The 15393-nt window shown below is 35.0% G+C and overlaps 2 protein-coding genes across 2 annotated transcripts; one reads left to right on the forward strand and one right to left on the reverse strand.

The window, feature by feature from the left end:
- The first annotated feature begins 308 nt into the window (after window positions 1-308).
- Window positions 309-4061, forward strand: LOC116715367 (uncharacterized). Its single transcript, XM_032555880.1, has 11 exons — window positions 309-850; window positions 948-1012; window positions 1129-1161; window positions 1256-1303; window positions 1484-1528; window positions 1609-1659; window positions 1754-1783; window positions 3000-3356; window positions 3459-3497; window positions 3604-3643; window positions 3801-4061. The coding sequence occupies exons 1-11, from the start codon at window positions 843-845 to the stop codon at window positions 3817-3819; spliced, it is 735 nt and encodes a 244-aa protein (XP_032411771.1). The 5' UTR covers window positions 309-842; the 3' UTR covers window positions 3820-4061.
- Window positions 4062-4118: 57 nt separating this feature from the next.
- Window positions 4119-5394, reverse strand: tyrobp (transmembrane immune signaling adaptor TYROBP). The gene is made up of 5 exons (XM_032555881.1): window positions 5153-5394; window positions 5051-5071; window positions 4823-4966; window positions 4667-4734; window positions 4119-4458 (listed from the first exon to the last, which is right to left on the reverse strand). Exons 1-5 carry the CDS (start codon window positions 5187-5189, stop codon window positions 4402-4404), a joined length of 327 nt encoding a protein of 108 aa, XP_032411772.1. The 5' UTR covers window positions 5190-5394; the 3' UTR covers window positions 4119-4401.
- Between the last annotated feature and the right edge of the window lie 9999 nt (window positions 5395-15393).

A 15393-nucleotide genomic window follows, 5' to 3' on the forward strand; every position in this document is an offset into this window, starting at 1 on the left:
GGGCTTGGATTTTAAATCACTGTTCTATGAGTAAAATTAAACAAAAAGCAATAACTTGAAATGTTGTTTTTCATTACGAGTTTTGATGAAAAAAAAACCATTTACTAAAACATGCACCTAGAGTCAGTATTTTGTATGAAGAAATAATCTAGATATTATAGTTACACATTGCAGTCTCAGCTTTTTTTATTATTAAAAAATGTTTGTGTTTTTTAAATTGAAAATAAGTTTGTATGTATTAAGCTATGTTTATTTTTTTATGTATGTGATGTATGTATATGCTGTCTTCTTTGCTATTTTTCTTCAGTTTTAGGGAAGAAAGCTAAATTATAATATTTAGTAATCATTAAAGACACAGAATGACATTTTTGAAACTGCTTCTCTCCTAAAGGACCTTTGTTAATTAAAAACAAGGCCACATCTTATCAGTCAACATAAATGGGAAAAAATCAACAACTCTGGTCTGATGCTGTATTTCAAAGCTGACTTCGGTCAAAGAAAAGGTCAAAGGACATTCTCTGAAGTAACCAGTCACCTGTAATTAGCATATATTAGAGGGTAAGACCCATCTCATCTCAATCTGTGTGTTATGAACTGTTGTTTTTATGTTGAAAGGGAATGAATAGGCCCTTGTGAACTTATCAGAATCTAATTGTTGCTCTCTGGCACAGAAATGACGCAGTGTTCAACACACAGATGGAGTCTTTGACTGTAAGACTTAATCTGATCCATCTGGTCAGAATGTGTAATTAACTTTAGTACAGCCTTGATGTGGGAGTGCATAAAAAGCCCTACATGCACTCTTAACCAACAGAAGACAGAGTTGGGGAAACCACAAAAAGATGAAGTGGTAAGATGTTTGTAGATTTTTTTTTCTTTAGTTAAGATACATTTTAATTCTTAGGAGGCATAGAAACGAAATGAAAGCAAATTTTGCTCTCTTTCAGCTTCCTGTTTTGTTTGCTGCTGTTGGTGCCATTAGAAGTCATGGGAGTACAAGGCCAAATAAAAGGTAAACAACATGAACCTAATATTTGTTTTTTCAAAACCAATTTGTAGTGAAAAGTGTTTGAAACCACTAAACCAGGCAGAGCTAATTACATTTTTTTCCTTCTTTTTCCCTCCAAGCTCAAAGACGACATGTGTTGATCTTTCTAAATGGTGATGATTGTTATCACTATTTCCTTCCCTCTAACTCCTGATATTTGTGGAATAATGCATGTTTTAACGACTGTGCATTTTTATATTCTTACAGAGGCATTTGGAGTAACTACTGAAAGAGCCACACCAGCCAAAGTCACAGGTTGGTGCATCACAAACAAAATAAATCCAGGTCTTCATTGCTCATCTCATTAGATCCCTAAGCTTACTTTTGGTTCCCTATCAGAACATTGAAAGAGACACAAACAAGTGGGAAGAGAAACCTACACCTGGTCATTTTGAAGTTTTTGTGTTAATCTTTACCTTTTTCTTATGTTTACAGCAAAGAGGAACCCTGATAAACCACTAAGATACCAAGACTCCAATGGTACGCTTAATTTGCTGAAATGTATTTATTAACGATTTAAAATGGATCTTAATTTAATAGAAACCAAATTTAATTTGCAGATTTGTCTGAGATGCAATCAGTGGAGAGTTTTGTCACATCTGGATATCCAGGTACAGTAAATATGTTTGTGATACAGACTTTATATATAGAAATTATATTTACTTTCACAAAAGTAAAAAAGAACATTTCCTCTTAATATTTCAGGACCTGATCAAAGTGGAAGTGAAAGCAAAGGTTGAGTTTGAATCTGTGTTTTAAATTTCTTTAAATTACTAAGACTCCAGAGTTATGTGGCCCTGCAAAAGTTCTCATATCCTTACAACATTTGTCACAATTTTGTAGTATTACAAATACAAAAGTGGTATTTTTTTTAAATTCTGATTTTATTTGATAGATCAACATGAAGTATTTTTAATAATAAATTAGATTGGAATAGATAGATTAGTTACATTTGGTTTTACAAGCAGAAACCTGAAAAGTTGACTGTGTATTAGTATTCACTCCACCAGGCTCAGTACTTTGTGAAACCAATTTTTGCTGCAGTTACACCTGAAAGTCATTTGGGCTATGTTTCTACCACCTTTGGTGGTAGGAGCAAACACTTTTGTCTATTCTGCTTTGCAAAAAAATCTTAAGATCAGTCAGATTAGATGGAGGGCATCATTGGATTCTATACCAGATCTGGCCTTTGACTTAACCATTCCACCCGGAGCTCAGTTGTAGTTCTGGCTGTATTTCTAGGCTTTACATCCTGCGGTAAGTAACAAGTTTTGCAGTTTTCTTTCAGGATTGCCTTGTTTTCAGCTTCATTCATGTTATGAATGAAGCTGACCAGCTTTCCTTTCTGAGGAAAGTATTTCCACAGTGTGAGACTGCCACCACCATGTTTTATGGAGGGGATAAAGTATTTCCACTTGTGCAGTATATCTTTGCAGCCACTGCAGTTTTACCCTGGGCCTCTTGGCTGCTTCTGACTAATGCTGAGGAAGACAGCCATGTATTTCGGTGGATTTTCTGTTGTGACATACTCTTTCCAATTCTGAAAGATGGATTTAGCAATGCTCTGTGAGATATTTAAAGCTTGTGGTATTATTTTATAACTTAATCATGCTCTAAATGACCCCACAGCAGACAGGAATACGTGTTCCTGTCTGCTGTGTGGAAGAAGTGTAAACTTTTCTTAATACAAGATTTTACACTATGGATCTAAGTGTAAGTGAGGGGGCTGAATAAAACTCAAATCAAACTTTTCAGATTAAAGTTTTTGTAGTGAATCCTGCTCCTTTCACAGTTGTGTAGTTATATGTGTTGGAATACTTATAAAACTCCTATAAAAAACAATGAAGTTTGTAATTGTGACATGACAAAACGTTGAAAGGGTATGACTAACTTTGTAAGGGACTTTATATGTTGATTTACATGCCATATAAAGAAATATATTTTCTTATAGAAACATCTAAAGACTACGACAGCTATGATGTTGTGGATCTCAAAGCTGGAGCAGATGTGCCATCAAGGAGAAAAACACAAACAGGCACAAACAAAATGCAGCAGCTGGATAAGACCAGCAGGCATGTTCAGGGTAGGAGCCAGGAGCAGATCATTGGTCTAGGCAAGCAACAGGGAAGCGGCGGACAGACTGATCTGGACAGTGAAGAGGGAACAATGGTGAGGTCTGGCCGAGTCACGCAAAGCACAAGTGTCCAAATCCAGGGGGAGAGGGTGGATGCAGATAAAAGCACGGAGACATCTTGGGAAAGTGCAGAGGTCAACAATGGAAAACTGGCTGTGGTGCACAACAGTGAAGGTAAGAACAGCTGTCGTGTCATGTGTGAGGCACTCAAAAGTTTTCAAAAGAAAAAAAAAGGTGAACACTTCAAAGATGTTTAAAAATTGAATTTTCCCACAGAAACCAGAGAATACATCAGGTCTGAAACTTATCCCTTTGGTAAGAACGCATTTTCCTTCCTCAAGTGAGGAATGCAGCAGCTGATTGCGGAAGCATAAGCCATTCAGAAAAATGTTTTATTGCTTATTTTTACTTTCACTCACAGATCCCAGTAGACTGTTTGCTCCAGTCAAGTCTAGACCAAGGTTTGTTTCTTTTGCATTTTAAAACGACGCTCATCATTTTCTCAACTTTTTCAAGTTTCTTTTTATAATGGACATCTTTCAGTATCGTGTGTACATGCAGTTCATCTGTTGTAAGTGAATACACCTACTTTCCCTATTTTTTTTTTTTTTTGTCTAGAGCTACTTCCTCTGACTGAGTCAGGAGCCACCATGTATTGACTCATTCACAACAGACAGGATGCTTCAAAATACAGCAGGGAGTTTTTTTTATACCTCCAAATAGAAGCATTGTGTCCATTTTTTTATATTCTGATCATGTGAAGACATAGAAGAAAAATAAAAATATTTTGAATGAATCTTATGTTGGATGTAAAGCAATAATAGGCTGCTTGCAATGAAAGCTGACGTAAGAAAAGTATAATCAAATAAACAAAATGAAACCAGTTTAATTGAGTCTGACCAGAATTTTTCTGAAGGTAAACAATGATTGCAAAGATGGGTTTTATTGTATTTTATTAGTGAAGTGGTAAATACAAAAGCATTTACAAACACAACATGTACTGAATGCCATGCTCCACTCTACATTCTCAATGAGCACAACATAAATTAACTACAGAAACAACATTCAGATACTCCACACTATTTATCACTAGATTTATGCTAAATTATGAATTGCAAGGCAAGATTTATACAAAGGATTATTTGGCATAATTCTTTTATATATTTTACAGTAAGTCACAGACATAAAGTTGAGAATTTGAACAGTTTTCCACAGCATGTCATTTCCTAAAGTGTCGAAGTTCATTGTAGATATCTGACTGCACTCCATGTAATTCCTTAAAAGTAAAAGAAACTTAAGTTAACCATCCACAATTCACAATAAAACACATTTTAAAATATTTAAATAAATATAAGAAAAAATAAAAAAATGTCAAATCATAGAAATATATAGTCATTTACATAGTAAGAATTATTATATGCATCAGTTTTTATACTTTTATAAAAATAATAAGTATTTTATCATTTCAAAGCTTACTATTTTACCTGGTATGGAGATTCTGTGTCTTCTGGGGTCATCTTCTTCGAGGCAGATAAGGACAGATTTCTTCTGCCTGTTGAGGGAAAATATCTAGGATAGGTAAAATAAACACACAAAATTCAACACAAATATCAATAAATGGCAGAAATGCACAAGGTCACCGTCGTGAGACTCCCGCTCCTTTGTTCTCCTGTGATGACTTGCGAAGCAGAACACAGAGATGATGAGGAACATGGTCAAGAGAATGTCAGAGGCAATGATGCCAATCACAGAGCCCATGTTTATCAGGTAGCAGGCGCCACATTCTGTGAGGAAACATTTTAAAAAATATTTTAAATGAAACAAAATGTCATGTCACATATCTAAAGCAAATGGTTGAAGAGATCTACCTTGCTGTTCTTCCTCTGACCCTGTAACACATTATGATAGTAAAGCATCAGAGTCTGCATATGTCTAGACTGTTGTTGTTAGGGAGCGTGAATGTGACTCACCGAACATGGAGCCCACAACACAGAGAGCGTCGGGCATCTTCTCAGTTGAGGGAGAAATGAGAATCCGAAGACCAGCTGTTGTTTTGATCTTTGCCAAAAGGCTGCTTAGTGGTGTCCATAAACAAGATGCTGGGAGTGAGAGTCAGAAGGATTTCAGGCTCCACAACCAATATTATTACAAGGGTGGAGATTTGTCAGCAATGTGCTAGAGTCTGTTAAAGAAGGAGGAGCACAAAGTGGGAGTCCACTGACAAAAGAGGAAGTGGTCTTTCTGTTTTGCCTTTTTTCTGTTACATATCATATCTATGGCACCTGTAGTCGCTGGAATAGAAAGTGTCAATTTCACCTTCTGCTTTCAAGCCATAATTCACCTCATGTTGTAATTTTAATGGAATGATGCAAACGACGCAGCAGCAACCAGCAGCATCAGGTCACTCTCACGCCCAGAGTTTCTGCTGAAATACAAGCGATCACATCTTCAAGCGGAGAGTTTCCTGAGACGGTGTGGTTTAGCGCAAGCGTCTGGAGTCTACTCTGGAGGCCCTCGACCACAGCTTTATCTGTAACAACACTGTCCTGTCAGCAAAATGAAAGTGAACTTTGTGTTCACTGGTTTTATGTGAAAAACATCTGTTTTTGGTTCATAATTAAATGCTGTATTTGTCAAAAATATCAAACACTGAACCTTTTCAAATGATTCACACACCTGCGCCTGTTCATAACTATTGCCACATCAAACTGCAGTACAATTAATTTGTAAATCTAATGTATTAGCCCAACAAAGTAGTACATAGTCGTGAAGTACAAAGAAATGCACATAGTTTTCAAAGTTTTTATTTATATTTTATTCGATTTTTTTTTGCAAATAATAAATTGCTTTCGTACTTCTGCCCGGTCTTGCTGAAGAAAAGCATTCTGCCTCACCACATGTTTCACCACAGAGATGACCAGATTTGTAAAGTTCTCAGCGAGGGGTTTTCCTGAGAGACTCTCCAAACTGAACCTTCCACCCTTTACTGTTGGCCTCTTGGCTGTTTATTGGATTAATGTTGTCCTATGTCAGCTTATCATTCAGATGAAGTGGTATTTCTTGCTAGGTAGTGCAGATGTCTCCCCTCTATAGTCGAGGGACTGACCAACACACAATACATCAGTAAATAAAAGCAAATAAATTACATAATGAGTAGTTAAAAGCATGTCGTTTTTGACCTAAGTGTGCTTTTTCTTTTCCACAACTTTATCTGTTAACGTGGACAATGGGAAGGGCCATAAACTCTTTGGTTTATATTTTAGTTTATGGATTGATCTCTATTAAGGAAACCACGCTTGAAATTGCTGGTAAGAACTTCTGGAGTAAATGTATTACCACTTCCAAGAACACAAATGTAAAGTCTTGGAAGTTCATTTGTCCAAGATAAGGTTCATTTCACAATCTTTTAATTAAAGCTCAACGCCTTTTTACTGTCCCTGTCAAGAGAGAGAGAGAAGCGGTCTGCATAAACTAAACCTATCAACAAATAGTTGGACTTGGGGGAATTTAACATATTGTGTTGATTTTCTCCAAAGTTAGGCAAAGAATCTGAGTGATAAGGTCTGAGTGTCCGACATATAAATTTTTTATTTTATTTTATTGTACTAAAGAATGAAGCAACTGGGCAGACAATGAAGAAACAGATCAGCCAGATAATACAGAGATATAAAGTTGATCTTGGTCAGCATGTTTTCTGGGATGACTCAAGCAGCAGTTTCACTGCAGGGTTAGATCAACAAAGCAGCAAGACATTTGCTCATATCTGATCCGGTCTCCAAAACAGCTCGCAGCGCTGAAAAGTCACTCTTAACCACAATGATGGATAAGATAGAAAGAGAATAGAAGGTAAAAAGCATCACAATGGACCTGTGCAAGCACAAACACGATTTTATTAACCAAACAGAATTAATAAAAATTTTTTGAAGGAAAGGTATTTGAAGACAAACACCAAAATATAACCCCGATTAAATGGATGTGTTGTGAAATGCAAAATATAACAAACACATATGGCTAAATTTCAATTCTTTGATTTTCCCTCCAATGAACTTGATTTTTTGTCCTCCAAGAAATAAATATTTCATAACTGGTCAAAAAAGACACTTCCCATTGATTTATTCAAATAAAATAAGCAAACATTTAACACACATAGGCTTCAGAAATTTATTTAGAACAAAGCTAAAACAGTACATTAGATGATGTATACATTAATAAAGTAATAGTTGGATAGTGCATAATCAAGAGAATGTTCAAAGACAATCTTGTTTTTAAAATCCCATAAATCATTTCCCACCATTGTCTAGTCTAATCTATATCAAAAGCAATCTGCAGAGAGCGCTGTTACGTAGTTCTAACCAATATTTAATGTGCACGGATAACATTCATCCACATTTTTTCATTTCACAATTAGTTCTTCATTTCCAAAGCTTTCATTGCAAAACTTAGTAAAAATGTAGAAGAAAAACAAAAAACTAAAACGAAACGTACCAATCTTTTAAATGTGACTGAGCCCCAACAAGAATTTGTGGGAAGTTTAAATACCCAAAAATAAGTTGGTTTTTTGTTGTTGTTGTGTGTTTAAAATGAATACTATTTATTTTATCTTTAAAGAGCAATGGGCCTAAAAGATCAAGTAAAGTTAATTTGAAAGGTGATTAAAATAGGGATCTGACAAATTCTATAAGACATCATGAAAGTTTGACTACCTTTTTAAAATGGTGTTCTTAATGATTGTGAGGATCCTTGGTTAAATAATTAAAAAAATACTCCATTTAAACAAAATTAACATTTACTGCAGCAACAAGAGATTTTTTTCAATCATTGCTACAAGTAGATTTACTCAGTCAAGAATACAAAAAACACAATCATTAAATAACGTTAAAAATTACAATTTTGACACCAAGTATTTTTGCAAATTACTGGTGTAACATTTATAGTGCCAGTTTTTAAAGTTTGATCAGAGAATATTTACTGGCTGTTTTCATGTTGTACTGAAATGTTGTGACACTGACAGCAATTTCTCTTATCTACTCTTCAAAATGGGACAGTCAATAGAAAATACCATTCAAATAAGCCAGAGTAATTAGTTAAGAAATGGATTCAATAAAATAGCTGCTCACCAGAACTTGCTCATATAGCAATTCTAAACATTTTGTAGCAAGTAGACTGTAACAAACGAGGCATGATGAGCTTTACTTGCCAAACGCACACATGGAGGAAGAGGAAATGAGGGAGGGTGATAAAAAAATATTTTTAAGCTAGCCGTTAGAAAACAGCAGCAGGATTATGGCGATAGCAAATTATGATCTTGTTTCAAAGCTTTTTCTGCACATATTTACCAGGAATATCAATAATTATGGAGGATGCTATAAAAATACTTGTCTGAAAAAAATTGTAAAGAGAGCCACCACTTTAGGATAATGATCAATAAAACATTTTTATTTTATGTTCTTCACGTTGGCCCGAACATTCATATAAACCTTGTCAGCTGTGAAGAGATGAGAGAAGAGAGAAACAACACACAAAATTAAAATAGGGCATGAAAAACATAAAAAAGGAGCCAGATATATGCAGTTGAAACCAGAGGTTTACATACACCAAATAAAAAGACACATTCACAATTTTTTTTCACTGTCTGAAGTTAAATCAGGCCAAACACCTCTTGCTTTAGGTCAGTTAGAATGAGCAAAGTTAATTCTATGTCTTAAATGCTGCGATAATCACAAGAAAAGCATATATATATATGTCAAAGGTTTATTTTTTAATGTCTTCAAAATCAGAAGTATACATACAGAATGATTATTATCTCTACAACCGGGGAAAGCCAAGACAATGTCATGTCTTTGGAAGCTTATGATAGGTTAACTGACATAAGTTAGCCAATCATAAGTTAACTTATGTCACATCAGAAACACTTATTGATACATTTTAAGACCACACCACTTTAAGATGTTGCCTGAAGCTGGTAGGACGATGTCGTTACACACAGTGAAACATGTCCTTTACAGAACATGTTTCTGTAAACTGTAATTTACAAATACGTACAGAGGCAAAGACCTTCATTTCTGGAGACATATCCTGTGGCCTGATTAAACTAAAGTGAGACTGGGCAGAATGGCCATCATTTCTTTTGGAGGAAAAAGTCCTATTAAGCCTGGAAACACCATCTGAACTGTGAGGAATAGCGGTGGCAACCTCCTGTCCGGAGCTATTTGCTGCAGGAGGAACAAGTGCACTTATGTGAAAGTATTGAAGCAACATTGAATGATATCAGCCAGGGAAATACAAATAAACAATGACCCTATACATATGCATAGTGGTTACAAAATGGATTAAGGACAAGAAACTCCATGTTTTGTTTTGTTTTGTTTGTGGACCTGATCTTAATCCTGTATAAGTTTGTGGGTAGATCTTAGGATTGTGCAAAGATGCGGGCTCCAAATCTGACTGTAGCTAATGTTATTGTGGTATTTAGCAAAAAGAAATAATTTTGGTAACTGTAACTGTCTTAAAACAAGAGTAGTTTGGCCTGATTTAACTTCAGACAGTAAAAACAGTGTGTATGTCTTTTGCTTCAGTGTTCCTGAACCTTTGGGTTCAAATGTAGTTTAATTAAATTCTAAGGACACTATTTCCAGTATTAGATCTGGAAAAAACAAATATCTATGCATAGCTTCCTCTCAAAGCCTTACCGTTATCTATTTTCTGACGTCGGAAACTGGCACATCGGTAGGTGACGACCACAATGATAAGAGTCAGCAACAAATCTGCAGCGATGACGCCTGCTATTGTCCCTGGCTCAATTCTGTAGCAAGACACGTTGCTGTCTGGCAAGCGGAGACAAACAGAAAAGGTGACAGAAGAAGGAGTAGGTTGCTAGACAACTGACACAATAAGAGACACACCAATGGAAAATATGATTGATCAAGTTTGCAGGGTTTTGGTTCTGCAGCTGTGCAGCTGTTTGTTTTTTTTTCTTTTGCAGATTGTGAGAGTACAAAACAGATTTCAGGGCTGTGTTCATCTTCTATGTGATGTACATACCTGCTAGGGCCACAGTCAGACCTAACACAAAGAAAACAAAGAAACAAGAACTGGTGATATGTTAGTGCTTCTGTGAAATTTCCATTTAACTGAGTGTTGGTGGTTACATTTCCTGTAACAGACCACCTAAATGTGAAGAGATGCAAAGAGCAAAGCAAAAAACGACACTTACTGCACAGAAGAAACAGCAGAGCGGTGAAGTTGTCAGCCATTGCTTTTTGAGTCAGTTCAAGTTTGTTAAATCTGAAAAGCAAAACACAGAGACACATATCTCAGAGGAAAAAAAATTATTCAGTACACATTCACAAATTGTACCTTTCAGTTTCATCGTATTTGACGGTAGCATTATAGATGAATGCTGTACATGGTGTGATTAACAGTAAGGTGATCTCGAACTTGAACAAAGAAAGATGTAAGGAGATCAAAAAGTAAGTAAAAAAAAACCTTTTACAAAATATTTCTAAATAATCATCACCGTTTAGCCTTAAAGCAGATTACATTCTTGGAACTAAATATTAAATGTTAGCTTTTATATCAACATCTGTTGAAAATAGATGAGTATTTTGGATCAACACAACTTTAGATGGTTTTAGAATAATAAAACAAGAAAAGTTGTGGAAGAGAAAGTCAGTGTAAGAGACTAGCTCCACATACCTTCTCTGGTTGGCTTCATGTGCCTTGTGCAATCCAAAAGATGATGTGAGAACAGCGTTTGCTGCAGCAAGGTGACGTCTGACTTCCTCTAGTGGGCTGAAATGCTGCCTGTTTGTTTTCGTGTAAACAACACAAGTCATCAACAGGCTGCTTCCTTCTTTTATTAGGCATTTTCTTTGTGGGCATTACACATTAGCTAAATTTAAAAACACACACAAATACCTTTATAATTTCTGACAATGGCTGTCGTTACACATTTCCTGTGAACTATATGAACAGCTAATAACAGATCTGCTATGGGAAGGTGACAAAGTGTGTAGGCGTCTTAAAGGTCAACACTTTGTTCCAATCTGATGATTAACTGTTAAAAATCCGACATCATTATTACTAAGATGATGACAAATTATGTTCATCACACACCTGTCTATGCTTCAAGATTTAATCCATCATTTTATTTCACTTTTTTTTTTTTGTTGTATATTGATTCTTCAGTGCGAGAAATACATAAAACACATTAATTATAATAAGCATATGCCTAATATTGTGCCATGTAAACTAAGTTTCATTATGTAAATGCAAAAAAAATTATTTTAATGTTTTAGTAGATTAGTGTGTTGAAATACACATGTGATTTTGCTTAAGGCCTCTGTGAAAAAATAGTACATTAAAGCATTTATAAATTATGCAACATTCCTGATTAAAGCTTAAAGGGTTTTCATATTCTTGTCAGGGAGTCCCTGATGTTGTAATACTCCGTAGTCTGTATCTTGAGCATTTGGATATACATAGTTTATCCTGACGTTAAAGCCTTGGGAAACCCCACATGTGGTTGTTTTTAGCTTAGATTTCTATTTGTTGAAGGACAAAAACTAAGCTAGAACAGAAACAGAAAATCTCATCCACTTTTTTTCTCGATCAGTATCTTTTGATCATAATGTGAAATGCAGAACTGAGATCTAATGGTATACAGTCACATTCAATTAGAATGTGCACTCTGGTGAGACTCATTTGCCAGATTCTAACTATCTTTTGACAATATCTTAGACAGACAGATGTTAAACGTATTTTTCACTGGGCCCAGATTCCTCTGTTAAAATATATTTTATCAGTCTGATGTAATATTTTGATTGTGAATGTTGTGCTTTCATAAACTGCAAGTAGAAAAATCATCAAAATTACCATCAAAATGGAGGATTCTTTTCAATTTGGGTGTAGTTAATTCATATGTGCTTCACTTAGTGAACTGAATTACTGAAATTAATGAACTTATAGATATTCTAATTCATTGAAAATGACTGTATATGTGTTTGTATCTGTTTGTCCTTTTTTGGACTAGAAATGGATTTAGTCAGCATCAGTCTAAATTTGTACAACACCCTAATCAGAATTTCAGTTGAAGGTCTTATTCATTATTGTCTAAAGTGTGTTATACCATCCATGTGGCCAGCAGGGGGCTCCAAGTAGACCAAATGTTTAAATGACAGCCCTTGAGGCAGGAAGTGCAATCTTTGAGCCTCACCACTTGCAGTGAGCAGGCTCAACTCCATGAATTAAAGCATGGTGACCTGGCATCCATCCGTCCGTCTGTCCGTCCATCCATCCATCCATCCTTCCATCCTTCCATCCTTCCATCCAGACAGTAAACTTGAAAGTCTGAGGTTTTTGAACCAGAGACTCTCTTCTCCACTACTGTACATTGATAACCATCCCATGAAAACCTTAGCCAGGATGTGAGATAAGCGGCATTCCAGGAATAGTTAAGATTGCCGACACACCTCTGACTTTGATTATAAGATCGACCTTTAAAACATTTATCTCATTTACATTTTCTGTTGTGTGTCTTGCTTCTGCTGTCCTTATGATGCTACATTTTTTTTGTCCCTGAAATAACATGATCTTTTAATGTAGTGTTGCACTACAAGGACATTGCTGAAACAGTTTTGCATATAAATCAAAGAAGAACTGGTGTACCTATTTCTTTTCCCCATACCCGGTTTCTTAGAACACTGGTTCTCCAAAAGAACAAATACATTCATAAAAAACAAACGTGAAAACACATTGCTTTACAATTAAACTCAAATATGATTTTTCAGTTAAATTATTTTCACCTGAGAAAGTCTAATAAACATATATTTTGTGAACTTATAGGCAAATGGAAACAAGGTCATTTATCTATATATTTTATATCAAAAGCCTGGAATAGACAAGGTGTACATTTACTTTTCACCATAACTGACCTAGTTTAAATGCCTGTGATTCATGTGGTCATCAAAAAAATAAAAGGTCACCTTAAAAATCTGGATTTCTGTGTTTTCCATACCATCTAATTTTTTCTGATAAATGCAGAAAAATCTCAGTGATTCTTTTGCTTCCACATTGAATGGTTAACATATAAATTTATTGTAGCTTTCTTATGTGTTACATTGATAAATTAGAATATTGTATCATTTTGTTTTAAATACATTTTGAGTGCAAAAGACAATTTTCAAATAATAATAATAATTATTATTATTATTAACACATCAGTAAAGTTATATTTGACTACTCTCATTGTCATTGCATATTATTTATGTATTTCATTGTTCAATCACTCATTAAAATGTCAAATTAAAGAGACGGATCAAAAAGTATTCAGTAATCAGAGAAAATGTACCAGAGATTAAAATTTTTCTTTTTTTTGCAATATTTTATCCTTCCTTTGTTACATTACATTCTGCACATTTAAGAAGCTTTGGTCTTTCGGCTGATATCAGCAGTGCAGTGCTAGTTCAAATATTGTTTTTTGCTCGTCAGGACAGTAGAGGGAGCTGTTGTACAGCCTACAGATTGAACAGTTCAGAGGCAAATTAAGAACCAAGTAGAACAAAAGGGAGAGAGTTTATGTTAGACTCAGGGGTAGCCATATACCGGTAGTGGTTTGGTTTAGGATAAGGATCAGCGTTAGGCTATAAAAATGAGTACAAAATGAATGGAAGTCAATGCAAAGTCCTTGTGAAGATTTGTGAGTGTATAGAGTTATTGTTGAGTTATTTTTTGGAAGAAGTTAGTCACCTGGTTAAAAGACAAGAGACAAGACATGAGGCTTTAACGTTTTCTATGAAGTGTTACAGAATTTCCTTTCACACAGTGTCGTCTCAGCAGCTCAGGGAATCTGGAAGAAATTCAGTTTTCAGCAAAACACAATGAAATGTCGTCCTATAAATGTTACAAATATATTAGATTGAGTTAATCCTTTTTTGTATATCTTATTAAGAGAAAAACACATGATCACTTGTAGATTGTCAAGTCAAGTTTATTTGTGTTGCTCATTTCAGCAACAAGGCAGTTGAACATGCTTTACATCATAAAAAGACATCATAGAGTCAACAATCGTGAAACAAGCAATGAACATTACATTTTGTCAAATGTATCATCAAAATTATCAAACAAAATCAGAGATGTTGATCAATCTTCCATTTACTGCTAATCAAAGGCAATTCTGAACAGGCGGACCGTTAGTCAAGATTCAAAGAAACGTAATATTTCAGGCTGTTGTACAGTTTTCTGCAAGGTTGTTCAAGATTAGATAGTGTCATATTTAATGCAAAATGTTATTAATTTTAATCAAATTTGAGCATGATTAAAATCCCCCTCTATGAGATTGTGGTCCCCGAGCTTTTAGTGGGTGCCCTAAAATAATGAGGTCTTGGATCTCAATGAAGACCGCCAGTATAAATGAAGAACAAATAAATAAAAAAAATCTCTTTTGGATGAATTTATGTTTTGCCCACAAAAGTAATAAAATTTTCCAACTAGCTTGTAAGCCCATGTCACTGTGAGGAATTTTTGTTTGTTGGCTTTATGTGTACGTAACCAATGCAATCATGTTGAAATGATGATGTCACAAACACAAATCTAAACCTTCGACCTTAAGCATGTCAAGTGTAACAACAGCAAGCTTCATGCCCATGACCCATGTCTTCTTCTTCATTAGTAAAGTTATATTGTCGTTACAAATAGCTTAGCTTCTGTTACACTTTGGGTCTGTTGATAGAGAGGAAGACATTTCTAGAAATATCAAGTCTATGACTAACTTTTCTGAAAGGACTAATGGAAAGACTGTTTCAGAAGAACTATACTTGTATGAGAAGACCTTGCAAGTCCTTGATGACGACGTGTCTAGCCACAAATCTGTTTTGAAGTGCATACTTGAAAAAATGTTGGGTGTGTTAGGAAAATCTTTCAATTCAAAGCCTTTAAAATCCAGCTTTCATCCAGGCGAATTCAAAGCAATACGTAAATAGAAATACATTTATAGAATACTATCCATGTGCTGTTCATTGAATAGGTGACTCCATGAATCAGTTTTAGGTGGAATCATTTTAAGGCGTAGTAATTCTTTGTGTTATTGGATATGATCTCTATTGAAATACAATTTTTTTTTAAACTTATTTTAATTAGTTAATTTCTGATGTTTTTCTTTTTTTACTACCTGAAGAGGAGCAGTTTGTTAAGTTTCTCATTCTTTGAAGAATCC

This window comes from Xiphophorus hellerii, chromosome 3 (genome assembly GCF_003331165.1).
Source record: "Xiphophorus hellerii strain 12219 chromosome 3, Xiphophorus_hellerii-4.1, whole genome shotgun sequence".
In the NCBI taxonomy this organism is placed as follows: domain Eukaryota; kingdom Metazoa; phylum Chordata; class Actinopteri; order Cyprinodontiformes; family Poeciliidae; genus Xiphophorus; species Xiphophorus hellerii.